Source organism: Scyliorhinus torazame, chromosome 1 (genome assembly GCF_047496885.1).
Source record: "Scyliorhinus torazame isolate Kashiwa2021f chromosome 1, sScyTor2.1, whole genome shotgun sequence".
Taxonomy (NCBI): domain Eukaryota; kingdom Metazoa; phylum Chordata; class Chondrichthyes; order Carcharhiniformes; family Scyliorhinidae; genus Scyliorhinus; species Scyliorhinus torazame.
This window is the reverse complement of record NC_092707.1, coordinates 41,414,796-41,430,250: the sequence shown is the minus strand read 5'-3', so window position 1 is coordinate 41,430,250 and position 15,455 is coordinate 41,414,796. Positions and strand designations below refer to the sequence as shown.

General features: G+C 48.5%; 1 protein-coding gene across 8 annotated transcripts in view; it reads right to left on the bottom strand.

The window, feature by feature from the left end:
- LOC140399296 (protein-tyrosine sulfotransferase 2-like) overlaps window positions 1-15,455 on the bottom strand; it is a 158,351-nt gene that overhangs the window by 9,460 nt on the left and 133,436 nt on the right. For 7 of the 8 annotated variants that reach the window (XR_011937740.1, XM_072488832.1, XM_072488987.1 and 4 more), the window contains 2 exons: window positions 8,683-8,733; window positions 2,501-2,559 (listed from right to left, as the gene is read on the bottom strand). Coding sequence is in view for 6 of the 8 variants with exons in the window: in XM_072488832.1 (XP_072344933.1) it covers window positions 2,527-2,559; window positions 8,683-8,733 (84 nt within the window). In the remaining 2 variants the exon portion in view is untranslated. Of the gene's footprint in view, window positions 334-2,500; window positions 2,560-8,682; window positions 8,734-15,455 lie in introns of all 8 variants that reach the window. The other variant, XR_011937765.1, reaches the window with a different exon arrangement.

The following is a 15,455-nucleotide window of genomic DNA, read 5'->3' as shown; positions in this document are numbered from 1 at the left end:
GCCATCCATCCAATTATGCAGGAGCCACAAAGTCTTAGTACCGATGAGTACCACAAGATGTAAGCATCATCCAATAACCAACGTGGAAATTGTGTCTTGTGGTCGCAGACGACCTGCACATCGAGTGGAAGCCCTTTCGGTTCATGAAGGCTTCAGCTCACCTGATGCCGCACTGAATGCAAGATAAGTGCGATCTATTAGACCATGGATGCGGTGGAACCCTGTCCGATACGTGGATAGATGTGCGAATGTGTCTTAAGATGGTGTCAGTCACAGGCTTGATACAACGGTGTGCAGCTGATTAAAACACATTATACAGATCGTACCAGAGGCCTGAAAAAAATCAGATGAGTCGAAGTTGAGCCACCATGACTTTCAAAGCCACTGGCATGGCGTCGGGAGGCAAGGCAGAGCCTCCTGCAACACTGAACCTTGGACATCTGAAAGTAGTCAAGAGTGCTGCCTGCACACTCTAGCTGCTGGGTAATGGCGCCTTTGGCAGTCCCTACCATCTTGACCTCCACTTTACAAACAGCCCATGCCTCACCACTTCAAAAACCTCTCCCTGAGATGCTGCCTGAGCTTACCTGACCTCCTCTCCCTCCTGCCTCTCTTTCCATCTTCAGGTGGAGGTCCCACCAACTTAGTACACTATCTCATTCGATGGAATGCAGAGAATCCATGCCTTTCAAACTCAGAAACACTGTGCTGCAATGTTTAGGGAAATCTGCCAGGGAAGATGAAAGTCCTGAGATCCGCAAGGCTGACTTGAAACGCTGCCAAAATGAAAAGAAATTCTGGGGCAACCCTATATAGTTACAGCACCAAACTTGCAATGAGAGCGAAAGTGTGCTCTGAAGGACTTTTATCCCACTCTTTAATAAGGAGTTAGAATACTACAGCGCAGAAGGAGACCATTCAGCCCATTGAGTCTGCACCGACCCTCTGAAAGAGCACCCTAACCTAGGCTCAACCCCCCACCCTATCCCCGTAACCCAAGAACTCCATCTAAGCTCTTGGACACTAAGGGGCCAATTAGCATGGCCAATCCACCTAACCTGCACATCTTTGGACTGTGGGAGGAAACTGGAGCACCCGGAGGAAACCCACGCAGACACGGGGGGTGGGGGGTGCAAACTCCACACAGTCACCCGAGGCTGGAATCGAACCCGGGTCCCTGGAGCGGAGAGGTAGCAGTGCTAACCATTGTGCCGTGATTAGAAACGTGTTTGCCACACCCATTTTGCTGGTGTGACGACCTGAAAAATCGCATGAAGAGCCCCCCCGCCAAAAAAAGAAATCACTGGTGATTGTCTTGTTAATGGCCTTAATCGGCCCTTTATTTGTCACCAGGCACGCATCTGACTCATGCACACTCCTACCTCAATAACGCACACTTGCCCGATTGTCAGGATGCACTCCCAATGTAATTTGGTGGTATTTTACTTCTGTCAGATTGAGCACACACTGCCGAATGTAAAATTCAGGCAATTAATATATTTTAATTTAAGGCAGTGGGTGTAGAACGAGACTTGGTTCTTACAGTGAAATAAAGTTTTATGACCAATGCCACACAGCTAGACCTAAAGAAAACAGGCTTCCAGGCTGTAGTGACAGAACAATATACTACAAAACAAAATATACTTTTAAATAAAAACAAACGATGCTGGAAATATACAGCAGTTGGGTAGTATCTTCGGAGAGGGATAAATAGAGTCAACATCGAGTCAAATACGACTTCTTCAGATCTGAAGGCTGGCAGAAATGTGAAGGGTTTTATGCTGTTGAAATGGGAAAGTGGGGAAAGTGCAAAAAGAGGAAGGTCTGGGATAGAGTAGAGGGTAGCACAGATTAAATGACAAGGATGTTATGGAACAGAAGGCAAAATGAATGGCAATGGTTGTAGTAAGGAAACAAAGCATTTGTCAAGAATGAATGGCAGAATAACGAACAGCTGTCTGAAAGCAATAGGATACGATTTTGATCTTGTTTAATTTCTTGGCAAATTCTCAGAATACAATGCGGGGTTTTAGTTTTCTCATAGGGACATATTCTCCTATTAAGGCTTCAGACATGGTTCAGAGAAGGGTCAGAAGATTAGTTACTGATTTAAACAATCTTAGTTACACAGAAAATGTCAGGTCTTTATTCTTTAGAAAAGCATAGATTAGTGAAATTAGCGGCAGTTAGGGCAGTCCAGCAACAAGACACTGGTTATAGGTTGGTGGTAGAGTCATGTCATCTTCTGCATATGCCTCTCTTATGGAGTCACTCTCAGACCCGAGCCTCAGCACTTACATTGCCCTGCATGAAAATACATTGGAGCACTCAACATTCCCTTATCCATATTCTCCTTCACACTTTGTAAGTCAAAGTAGATACTGGACCCCAGAGTCAACATGGCAGCAGCTGATGTCATGGCACTAGAGAGGTGGGCGTGGGGGGTACAAAAGTAGTCCATAGGTTACATTAGGAATACCAAACGACTAAGTTAACACACCTGTCACATCCACTGCTTTATTACCATCAAAATCCAGTTGCGGTAACATTCAGCTTTACCTACAAGAAAAAAGTCACAGAATTAAATGTTGCACTGCTTTGAGATTCATTTTCAACTATAAAATGAACGAACCTGAACTTTTTCAGGCTCTCTTCCGCATGCTGTACGCATACATAACAAATGCATTTTGGGGTACTCTTTAACACTTGCAAATACCCAAATGTCCACATTTCACATGGATGGATGACGTTTCAGATGCTCTATTCACTTGTTATAAACACAGATTCAAGCACTTTTATCCTTTTAAAGTTGTCCCAAGAATAAGTATGGTTCAATTATACTGTGTTTGCATCATTATGACAAATGGTTCCTGCGCATGGCAGAAGGGATTATTAACCATAGATAAGAAAGGCGGCTCAGTGGTTAGTCAGGGGCCCAGATTAGATTCCAGTCTTGTGACCAAGTCGTGTGGAGTTTACATGTTCTCACAATGTCTGCATGGGTTTCGTCCGGGTGCTCCGGTTTCCTCCCATAGTCCACAGATGCGCGGTTAAGTGAGGTTATGGGAGTAAGGTGCTCTTCCGGAGACTTGGTGCAGACTTGATGGGCTGAATAGCTTCCTTCTGAACTGTAGATATTCTATGGTTTAAAAAAATAGCAATAGACCATACAGCCCCTTAAAACTGCCCTGTATTGCAATAATGATCATGGCTGAACTTCTGCTTTAACTCTACTTTCCTGCCCACTACCTACAGCCCTCAATTCCAAAACTTTGTAACCTTTTGAGTGCATACATTTCTCAGGTCAGTCCTAAATAATCAGTCCCTTATTTGCACCCACATTCCAGATTCCCTTGCATGTTTCAATCAGATCACCGTCTAAACTCCAGAGTATAGGCCCAATTTACTCAGCCTCTCATCATAGGACAACCATCACTTCAATCTAGTGAACCTCTGTTGTACCATCTCCACTGCAAGTATATTCTTTCTTAGATATGGAAACCAAAATAGCACACACAATAGCACCATACCAGGTGTGGTCTCATCAAAGGCCTACAAATTTTAACAAGACTTTCTTATTTTGATACTCCAATTCTCTTACAATAAAGGCCAACTTGTCATTTGCCTTCCTAATTGCTGCACTCAGGTGGGGCAAGTAAAGTCTACGGCCCATAACAATATCCCAGATGTAGTATGGAAGATTTGTGCTCGAATACTAGCCAATATAATGTGAAAAACTGCCAGATACATCCTGCCCTCAAAAAAAAAAAAAAGGACACCGCCAATCCCAGCAGATTACTGCCCCAATAATCTACGCTGAATTGATGGAACTTGCCATCAACAGAGCTATCAAGCAGCATTTAACCAACCTGCTTACCAATGTTCAGCTTGAGATCCATCAGGGCCACTTGGCACCTGACCCCATTACAGCCTTCGGCCAAACATGTGCCAAAGAGCTGAATTTAAGTTGAGCAGAAAGGAACTGCCCATGACACCAAGACTGTATTTGATCAAGTGAGGCATCAAGGAGTCCTATTAAATGAATGAAATGAAATGAAAATCGCTTATTGTCACAAGTAGGCTTCAAATGAAGTTACTGTGAAAAGCCCCTAGTTGCCACATTCGCACGCCTGTTTGGGGAGGCTGATACGGGAATTGAACCGTGCGGCTGGCCTGCCTTCAAAGCCAGCGATTTAGCCCTGTGCTAAACCATCCCCTATGAAATGGAGGTCCATGAGAATCAGGAGGAAACTCTCCACTGGTTGGAGTCACACCTAGCACAAAGGAAGAGAATTATGGCTGTTAAAGGCCAATCATTTCAGCCCCAGCACGTCACTGAAGAAGCTCCTCTGGGAATTGTCGTAAGCCCAACCATCTTCAGCACTTTATCAATTACCATCCGTCAAGGTCAGAAGTGGGTACATTCCCTGATGATTATATAATGTCCAGTACCATTCGAGACTCCTCAAATACTGAAGCAGTCCATGCTCATGTGCAACAGGACCTGCCTGGACATTGTTTCAGGCATGGGTTGATAAATCGCAAATGACATTCACACCACCCAAGTGCTAGGCAATGGCCATCAACAAGAGGGAATCCAACCTTCTCCCCATGACATTAAATGGCATTACAGCTGCTGAATCGCCCAAATATCAACATCCTGGGGGCTTATTAATGACTAGAAACTGAACTGGTTGCCAACACTGTGGCTACAACAGGTCAGAGGTTGGAAATTCTGCAGCAAGTAACTCACTTCCCCACTACCCAAAGCCTACCCACCATCTGCAAGGTTTTAGTAATATGATGGAATACTCTCCACTTGTCTGGATGCATGTGGTTTCAACAATAATCAAAATGCTTGACACAAGGACAAGCAGCCCACTTGATCAGCACTCATCCACCATCTTAAATATTCAAACTCTCCACAACAGGCCCACAGTGGACACAGTCTATGGATCATACAGTAAATACACTTCAGCCACTCACCTTCAACACCTTCCAAACCCATGACCTAGAAGACCAAGGACAACAGGCACATAGGAACACCACCACTGCCTGCAAGTGCTCCCCCAACGCACACAACATTCTGATGTGGTGAGTACTCCTTTTCGGATGTTTACAGGGTATACTCCAGAATTGATTTTATTGTGGTGAGGCAGGAGGTGTTGGTAAGGGAGAAGGCAGAGTACGCGGGGATAGTAATTTTGGACCATGCGCCCCATTAGCTGGAGGTTCAGCTTAGATTGGGACAGGAGCAAAGACCGGGATGGAGGTTTGATTCGGGGTTGCTAGCAGGCAGAGGGTTTTGTGATAAGGTGCAGTCGGTGATTAAGGATTATGTGGAGTTGAACCAGAACGGGGAGCAACATTCTGGTCCAGGGGGAGATTATCTTGTTTGATGGCACATGAGGATAAGAGGGAGCAGTATGAGCGTTTATTGGGAGAGATAGTTGAGGCGGACAGAGTGTATTCGAAGGCACCTACCACGAATGGATTGTCAAGAAGGAAAAAGTTACATGGGCAATTTGATAGGTTGATGACAGAGTGGGTGGTGGGGCAGCTGCACAGGGCAAGCGGGGTGCAATAAGAGTACGGGGAGAAGGCAAGTCGAATATTGGCAATAAGTTACGGAGGCAGTCCGTGGCCAGGTAAATTTTAAGGGTACGGACAGGAGAGGTGCTGTCGGAACCGGGGAAGATATGCGAGGCGGGTATACTATAAGGAACTGGACAGGGCGGATCCAGGGGATGAGGAGGGGGACATGGGGCAGTTTCTGGGCGGGCTCGAGTTCCCCCAGCTGGAGGAAGAGTCAGGCGCTAGAGGAGCCTTTGGGGCTGAGGAAAGTATTGGATAGTATAAGGGGGATGAAGTCGGGAAAGGCCCCGGGGCCGTATGATTACCTGGCGGAGGTTTATCAGGAGTTCGCGACCGAACTGGTACCGCATCTGCTGGGGGCATTCGGTAAGGCGCTGGAGAAGGGGGAGCTGCCGAAGATGATGACGCAGGCGACGATTACATTAATACCGAAGAAGGGGAAGGACCGGTTACAATGTGGGTCTAACAGACCCATATCGTTGTTAAATTCAGATGCAAAAGTGCTGGCCAAGCTGGTGGTGGGGAGGATGGAAGGTTGTGTCCCGGGTGTGGTCGAGGAGGACCAAAAGGGTTTGATAAAGGGTAGGTAACGCTCCAGTAGTATAAGGCGATTGTTAAACGTGATTATGACCCCTGTCAAGAGGGTATCGGAGGTAGTCGTGTCCTTGGATGAGGAGAAGAGATTTGATCGTTGGAGTGGCGGTACCAGTTCGGGGTCCTGGGAAGGTTTGGGTTTGGGCTGATGTCTCTGGCATCGGTGTGCCTGTTATATGTGGCACTGGTGGCGAGTGTATGGACCAATGATATGAGCTCACAAAATTTCAGGATACACAGGGGAACGAGGCAGAAGTGCCCACTGTTGCCACTGCTGTTCGTGCTAGCTACTGAGCCCCTGGCAATAGCCCATTAGGGGTAGGCAGAGTGGCAAGGGATAAGGAGGGGGAGCAGGGAGCAACGCGTGTCGCTATATGCGGACGACCCGTTAATGTACGTGTCGGATCCGCTGCAGAGCGTGGGAAGGATTATGGGCCTATTAGAGAGATTTAAGGCTCTCAGGATACAAGCTGAACATAGGGAAAAGTGAGGTGTTCCCAGTGAAGTATTTGGGTCGGAGAGCCAGCTTAGTGGCTCCATTCAAGCCACCCAGAGACAGGCTCATACATCTGGGAATCCAGGTAACGGGAGAGTGGGCGACATTGCATAAATGTTACTTAACAAACCTGGTGGAGGTGGTCAGGGAGGATTTTAAGAGGTGGGATGTGGGATACGCTGCAACGGACTCTGGCAGGGAGGGTCCAAGTGGTGAAGGTGAATGTCCTGCCACGGTTCCTATATACATATTCTAGACGCTTCTGATTTTTGGACAAAAGGTCATCTTCCGGAAGGTGGATACGATTATTTCAGAGTTTGTGTGGGTGGGGAAGGTGCCAAGGGTAAAGAGGGCCCTGTTACAGAGTCAGAGGCAGAAAGGGGGGGTTGGCGTTGGCAAAGTGGTGAAGGTGAGGCAATGGTGGGAGGGAGAGGGCAGAATGGAAGAAGAATCTTGTAGGGGGTCCAGTCGGAGGGCTATGGTCTATGGTGACGGCAATGTTGCGACTGGCGCCAAAGAGACACACGGAGAGCCCAGTTGTGCAGTCCACGGTGAAGGTGTGGAACCAGCTGAGGCGGCATTTTAGGACAGGAGGGATGTTGGTGTTTACGCCATTGTGTGAAAACCACGGATTTGAGCAGGGGGTGGCCAGGGGGCAGGGGAATGCAGATGGTATGTACAGAAAGTGAAGCGAAGTGGGGCTGGTGAGGGCGAGGGATTTGTACCTGGAAGAGAGTTTGCTATTATACAGCAGCTGAAGGAGAGGGTAGAGCTCCCGAGAAGAAGTGAGTTGAGATATTTACTGGTGAGGGACTTTACAAGGAAGGTCTGAAAAGAGTCCCCCAAGCTGCCAAAGTATGCCCTATTAGAGTGGTTGCTGCTCCTGGACGTAGAAGAGAAGGGCCGGATTGGAGACATATATAGATGGCTGGGAGAGGAGAAAGAGAGCAGGTGGTGAAGTATAAGGAGAAATGGGAGGGGAGATAAATTAGGGAGTGTGGAGTGAGGCGCTACACAGGGTAAACGCGACCTCATGTGCGAGGATGAACTTGATATAATTCAAGATGGTACACAATGTGCATAGGACTCAGGCGAGAATGAGTGGTTTTTTTCAGGGAGTGGCAGATGAGTGCGAGAAGTGTGAGTGGGGATCAGCAAACCACACACATTTGTTCTGGGGCTGTGAGAAGTTGGAGAGATTCTGGGCGGGAGTTTGCGTCACCAACAAAGATTGTGGGAGAGGAGGTCGGGCCAGACCCTATGGTGGCGATATTCAGGGTTTCAGAAAAGCCAGAGCTTATGGAGGGGAGGAAGGCCGATGTTGTGACATTCGATCCTCTGGTTGCCTGGCGAAGGAATGGAATGGTGGTCGGTAACATCGCCGGGGGTGGCGGCCTGGCTCAGAGTCATATATGGCTTTCTCCATTTGGAAAAGATCAAATATGAACTGAAGGGTTCAGCAGAGGCATTCGAGACAAGATGGGGGGCCTCTCCGTGGACATGTTTGAGGAGCTGTGCTTCGCGTGGGGGGGTGGGGGGGGAGGATGGGTAAATACCTGTACAAACAGTAGAATTGAGAGATGGAGAGGGAGCATGTTCCCAGATCCCGATTGTTTATGTTTTGTAACATTTTGAGTAAGTTTGGAATAAAGTAAGCAACAGTTGATGAACAAAATTATAATTGCATGAAATCTGATGGACAGTGAAGACTTTTCTAGGATTGAAAATGCAGAGGTCTATCATTAACTACATTAGGGGTCCATTTTACAAATATTATTTTGCAACAAAATGGCAGACGCCCAGATAGATTTTCAACTTGGTGTAAGCCTGGCATTGCCAATTATTTGCTTATTATAGACAATCAGTGATAACTAAGCGGTTTCGATGAATACAGCTGATTTGCAGCACCAGTTTTATGCCTGCACAACAATTTGAAAAGTGAACCCACCAGTTTACAGACAATTGCCTGAATAAGATTACAAAATAAGCTGTCCTACCGGAGAAGGACCTTTCAAATTGGCAGGTGTTTTAAAGTCACCTTGCAGAACCTGTGTAAAACATGAACAAAAATCATGTTAACATCGGAACTAAAACTCAACAATGGTCAAGGTTGATAGCAGTCTGTATTCTTTAGCTCTTGCATGTCATATTCCCTCTAGTGTGTGGCTTATCTGGAGCAAAGGGAAACAAAATACTCTTCTTCACATTGTTGAAGTCATTCACCCATTCAATTTTGAGCCATAAATATCTGTTAATCTATGACAATATCGGAATCCTATTGAGAACGAAAAGTGAAACACAATTAATCCAGCATTCTTCCCAGTGCACCAATACTGGGAAGGTGTGACAATCCTGGGTTGGGTATGGTGTTTGTTGGGATGGGATGACATTTGGAATGGGAGGAGGTGTGCATATACTCAGTTAAGTCACTTCCCTTCTTTTTTTTTTTGCTGGCCACCCCCAGGGCTGGTTTCCACTAGTGAAGCTCTTGATGGCACTGCCTGCCTCAGGACAAATTAATTTTGGAGACAGGACCTCAAATAAGCTGTTAGGCCCTTTGCACACACATGCGGCCTAATGTCTGTTTCAGGTATTGGTAAACGATGCCCCTTATTTGTTCTACCCAAATTGGAGCACAGTGTGAAATATGCCATTGTTTTCTGTCCACCATATTGGTGACTTAGTAGCCAAGCCTATAAAACAGAAGTGACCGTCCACTCGTTATCCATTTTGGAGGGGGCGGTATGTTACTTCTTGAGAAGGATGGAAACGACTTCCGGGTGCGGCGATGACCAGCTGAGTCGCACGTTTCGGCAGCTCCCGGTGAAACGGACTTTTGGGCTCTTGATAGGAGCCCCAACGGCAATTTTGACGGCTAAAAACACTGTGCGGTAAACCAGAAGGGAATCCCCCCTGGATACGGATGAAAAAAGGAGAAAGTGGCCGGATTGCAGTGGATCCTTTAGAACAGCGGCAAGGAAGGCAAGCAAAAACCAAGATGGCGTCTGAAGGTGGCAGTTTAACATGGAGCCCTGAACAACAAGAGTTCTTGAAATGCTGTGTGGAAGAGCTCAAAAAGGAAATGAAGAAAGAGCTGTTGGCCCCGATACTACAGGCGATCGAAGGGCTAAAGGAGGAACAAAAGACCCAGGAGCGGGAGCTTCGGGTCGTGAAGGCAAAGGCAGCCGAGAATGAGGACGACATACAGGGCCTGGTGGTGAAGACGGAGACGCATGAGGCACATCAGAAACGATGTGTGGAAAGGTTGGATGGAGGCACTGGAGAACAACGCAAGGAGGAACAACCTGAGGATTCTCGGTCTTCCTGAAGGTGCGGAGGGAGCGGACGTCGGGGCATATGTGAGCACGATGCTGCACTCGTGGGAGCGGAGGCCCCGGCGGATCCGTTGGAGGTGGAGGGAGCATACTGAGTGATGGCGCGAGGACCGAGAGCAGGAGAAATTCCCAGAGCCATAGTGGTGAGATTCCTCCGTTTTAAGGATAGAGAAATGGTCCTTAGATGGGCAAAGAAAACTCGGAGCAGTAAATGGGAGAACGCGGTGATCTGCGTTTATCAAGACTGGAGTGCGGAGGTGGCGAGAAGGAGGGCGAGCTTTAATCGGGCCAAGGCGGTGCTTCATAAAAAGATGATAAAATTTGGAATGCTGCAACCGGCAAGACTGTGGGTCACATATCGAGGGAGGCACCACTACTTTGAGACGGCGGATGAAGCGTGGACTTTTATTGTGGAAGAAAAACTGGAATGAGCGGGTTATTAAAAAGAACGTTTGAACAAAGTTGTGGGGCGAATGTGGGGGGCGAAGAGGGGGGATAAAAAGGGGGGAAAGAGGAGTTTTATGTACTGATCCTGCGATGTGGTAACTTTTCTCTCTTCCACAGGTGGTGATGGAGTGAGGAGGGGAGGTGGAGGAGATGGGGCGTTGGCCATTGGGGGCGGGGCCAAGGGAGAAGCGCGGGCTTGGTTCCCGCGCTATGATAATCATGGCGGGAATAGAGAAGCAGGAAGGAGGGGGCGTCGCACGGTGCGAGCCGAGGTCACGGGGGGAAGCCGAGGTCGGCCAGAGTTTGCTGACTTCTGGGAGCAACATGGGGGGAGTAATTACGCTAGCGGGGGGGGGGGGTGGGAGGGGGAAATACTGGGTTGCTGCTGCTGGGGAGAGGGGGGAGCTGGTATGGGAGGGGATGGGCGTGGGGGCACCGCCTGGGGGAGATACAGCTGCGTGGGAACCGGGTGAGGAGCTGGAAAAAGGGGATGGCTAATCGACAAGGGGGGGGGGGGGTAGGAAGCCCCCCAACCCGGCTGATCACGTGGAACGTGAGAGGGCTGAACGGGCCGATAAAGAGGGCACGGGTACTCGCACACCTTAAGAAACTTAAGGCAGATGTGGTTATGTTACAGGAAACGCACCTGAAACTGATAGACCAGGTTAGGCTACGCAAAGGATGGGTGGGGCAGGTGTTCCATTCAGGGCTAGATGCGAAAAACAGGGGGGTGGCTATATTAGTGGGGAAGCGGGTAATGTTCGAGGCAAAGACATTCGTGGCGGATAACGGGGGCAGATACGTGATGGTGAGTGGCAAACTACAGGGGGAGACGGTGGTTTTGGTAAAGGTATATGCCCCGAACTGGGATGATGCCACTTTTATGAGGCGGATGCTAGGACGCATTCCGGACCTAGAGATGGGAAAGCTGATAATGGGGGGAGATTTTAATACGGTGTTGGAACCAGGGCTGGATAGGTCGAAGTCCAGGACTGGAAGGAGGCCGGCAGCAGCCAAGGTACTTAAAGATTTTATGGAGCAGATGGGAGGTGTAGACCCGTGGAGATTTAGCAGACCTAGGAGTAAGGAGTTCTCGTTTTTCTCCTGTGTCCATAAAGTCTACTCGCGAATAGACTTTTTTGTGCTGGGAAGGGCGTTGATCCCGAAGGTGAGGGGAACGGAGTATACAGCTATAGCCATTTCGGATCACGCTCCACACTGGGTGGACTTGGAGATAGGGGAGGAAACAGGAGGGCGCCCACCCTGGAGAATGGACATGGGACTAATGGCAGATGAGGGGGTGTGTCTAAGGGTGAGGGGGTGCATTGAAAAGTACTTGGAACTCAATGATAATGGGGAGGTCCAGGTGGGAGTGGTCTGGGAGGCGTTGAAGGCGGTGGTTAGAGGGGAGCTGATATCAATAAGGGCACATAAAGGGAAGCAGGAGAGTAAGGAACGGGAGCGGTTGCTGCAAGAACCTTTGAGGGTGGACAGACAATATGCGGAAGCACCGGAGGAGGGACTGTACAGGGAAAGGCAAAGGCTACATGTAGAATTTGACTTGCTGACTACGGGCACTGCAGAGGCACAATGGAGGAAGGCGCAGGGTGTACAGTACGAATATGGGGAGAAGGCTAGCAGGTTGCTGGCACATCAATTGAGGAAAAGGGGAGCAGCGAGGGAAATAGGGGGAGTGAGGGATGAGGAAGGAGAGATGGAGCGGGGAGCGGAGAGAGTGAATGGAGTGTTCAAGACATTTTATAAAAAATTATATGAAGCTCAACCCCCGGATGGGAGGGAGAGAATGATGGGCTTCTTGGATCGGCTGGAATTTCCCAAGGTGGAAGAGCAGGAAAGGGTGGGACTGGGAGCACAGATCCAGGTAGAAGAAGTGGTGAAAGGAATTAGGAGCATGCAGGTGGGAAAGGCCCCGGGACCGGATGGATTCCCAGTCGAATTCTATAGAAAATATGTGGACTTGCTCGCCCCGGTATTGACGAGGACCTTTAATGAGGCAAAGGAAAGGGCACAACTGCCCCCGACTATGTCTGAAGCAACGATATCGCTTCTCTTAAAGAAGGAAAAGGACCCGCTACAATGCGGGTCCTATAGACCTATTTCCCGCCTAAATGTAGATGCCAAGATCCTGGCCAAGGTAATGGCAATGAGAATAGAGGAATGTGTCCCGGGGGTGGTCCACAAGGACCAAACTGGGTTTGTGAAGGGGAGACAGCTGAACACGAATATACAGAGGCTGATAGGGGTAATGATGATGGCCCCACCAGAGGGGGAAACGGAGATAGTAGTGGCGATGGATGCCGAGAAAGCATTTGATAGAGTGGAGTGGGATTATTTGTGGGAGGTGTTGAGGAGATTTGGTTTTGGAGAGGGGTATGTTAGATGGGTGCAGCTGTTGTATAGGGCCCCGATGGCGAGCGTGGTCACGAATGGACGGGGATCTGCATATTTTCGGCTCCATAGAGGGACAAGGCAGGGATGCCCTCTGTCCCCATTATTGTTTGCACTGGCGATTGAGCCCCTGGCGATAGCGTTGAGGGGTTCCAAGAAGTGGAGGGGAGTACTTCGAGGAGGAGAAGAGCACCGGGTATCTTTGTATGCGGACGATTTGCTACTATACGTGGCAGACCCGGCGGAGGGGATGCCAGAAATAATGCGGATACTTGGGGAGTTTGGGGATTTTTCAGGGTATAAATTGAACATGGGGAAAAGTGAGTTGTTTGTGGTGCATCCAGGGGAGCAGAGTAGAGAAATAGAGGACCTACCGTTGAGGAAGGTAACAAGGGACTTTCGTTACCTGGGGATCCAGATAGCCAAGAATTGGGGCACATTGCATAGGTTAAATTTAACGCGGTTGGTGGAACAAATGGAGGAGGATTTCAAGAGATGGGATATGGTATCCCTGTCACTGGCAGGGAGGGTGCAGGCAGTTAAGATGGTGGTCCTCCCGAGATTCCTCTTTGTGTTTCAGTGCCTCCCGGTGGTGATCACGAAGGCTTCTTTTTTTTTTAATAAAAGGATTGAAAAGAGCATCATGGGTGGTGTGTGGGCCGGGAAGACCCCGAGAGTGAGGAAGGGATTCTTACAGCGTAGCAGGGATAGGGCGGGGCTGGCACTACCGAGCCTAAGTGAGTATTATTGGGCCGCTAATATTTCAATGGTGAGTAAGTGGATGGGAGAGGAGGAGGGAGCGGCGTGGAAGAGATTAGAGAGGGCGTCCTGTAGGGGGACTAGCCTACAGGCTATGGTGACAGCCCCATTGCCGTTCTCACCGAGGAACTACACCACAAGCCCGGTGGTGGTGGCTACACTGAAGATTTGGGGACAGTGGAGACGGCATAGGGGAAAGACTGGAGCCTTGGGGGGGTCCCCGATAAGAAACAACCATAGGTTTGCCCCGGGGGGAATGGATGGGGGATATGGAATGTGGCAAAGAGCAGGAATTACGCAACTGAAAGATCGGTTTGTGGATGGGAAGTTCGCGAGTCTGGGAGCGCTGACCGAGAAATATGGGTTGCCCCAAGGGAATGCATTCAGGTATATGCAACTGAGGGCTTTTGCGAGGCAACAGGTGAGGGAATTCCCGCAGCTCCCGACACAAGAGGTGCAGGACAGAGTGATCTCAAAGACATGGGTGGGGGATGGTAAGGTGTCAGATATATATAGGGAAATGAGGGACGAAGGGGAGACTATGGTAGATGAACTAAAAGGGAAATGGGAAGAAGAGCTGGGGGAGGAGATCGAGGAGGGGCTGTGGGCAGATGCCCTAAGCAGGGTAAACTCATCGTCCTAGTGTGCCAGGCTAAGCCTGATTCAGTTTAAGGTATTACACAGGGCGCATATGACTGGAGCACGGCTCAGTAAATTTTTTTGGGTGGAGGATAGGTGTGCGAGGTGCTCGAGAGGCCCAGCAAATCATACCCATATGTTTTGGTCATGCCCGGCACTACAGGGGTTTTGGATGGGGGTGACAAAGGTGCTTTCAAAAGTAGTGGGGGTCCAGGTCGAACCAAGCTGGGGGTTGGCTATATTTGGGGTTGCACAAGAGCCGGGAGTGCAGGAGGCGAGAGAGGCCGATGTTTTGGCCTTTGCGTCCCTAGTAGCCCGGCGCAGGATATTGTTAATGTGGAAAGAAGCCAAACCCCCGGGGGTGGAGACCTGGATAAATGACATGGCAGGGTTTATAAAGCTAGAGCGGATTAAGTTCGTTCTAAGGGGGTCGGCTCAAGGGTTCACCAGGCGGTGGCAACCGTTCGTCGAATACCTCGCAGAAAGATAGATAGAATGGGAAAAAGAAGGCAGCAGCAGCAGCCCAGGATCGGGGGTGGGGTGGGGGGAGGAACCAGAAGGACTCTCAGGGTTGTTAATATATACTGTATAATATGTATAGGTCGTTGCGACAGATAATTATATATTGGACTGTTAAATTATATTTTGGGAGAGTGTTACTTGTGATAAGGCAGTTGCCAATTAGGGTTAGTTTTCATTTTTGTTATTTATTATTTATTCATTTTTTGTTTATAAAATAGGTCATTGTTATTTGAGTTGTTATAATATTGTGTAAAGGATGCACAATGTACTGTGTTGGTTGACCAAAAATTTTCAATAAAATATTTATTAAAAAAAAAAGAGAAGGATGGAAGCACTCAAACTTTATCCAGTAATACTTACTGGAAAGTGCACATCAGTGGATGGTGTGCGGTAACAGGATTCAGGTTGGCTCTGATGCCCTCCCAGTCTCTAAATCTCACACATGAGGACAACTATTTGTGCACTGGAATGGTACCTTCTGCAGCAATCAGCAACTTCAAGAGCAGAGAAGTTGTAAAATAGGGAGAACTATCCACCTCAAGTGGGGGAAGATTAAATTGAGGGAATAAATCACCATAGACCATTCTCACACATTTCTTCCTAACTGATTGAACAGCAGCAATAATAGACTTAGAATCAGTTTAACTAGAGAAAAATGT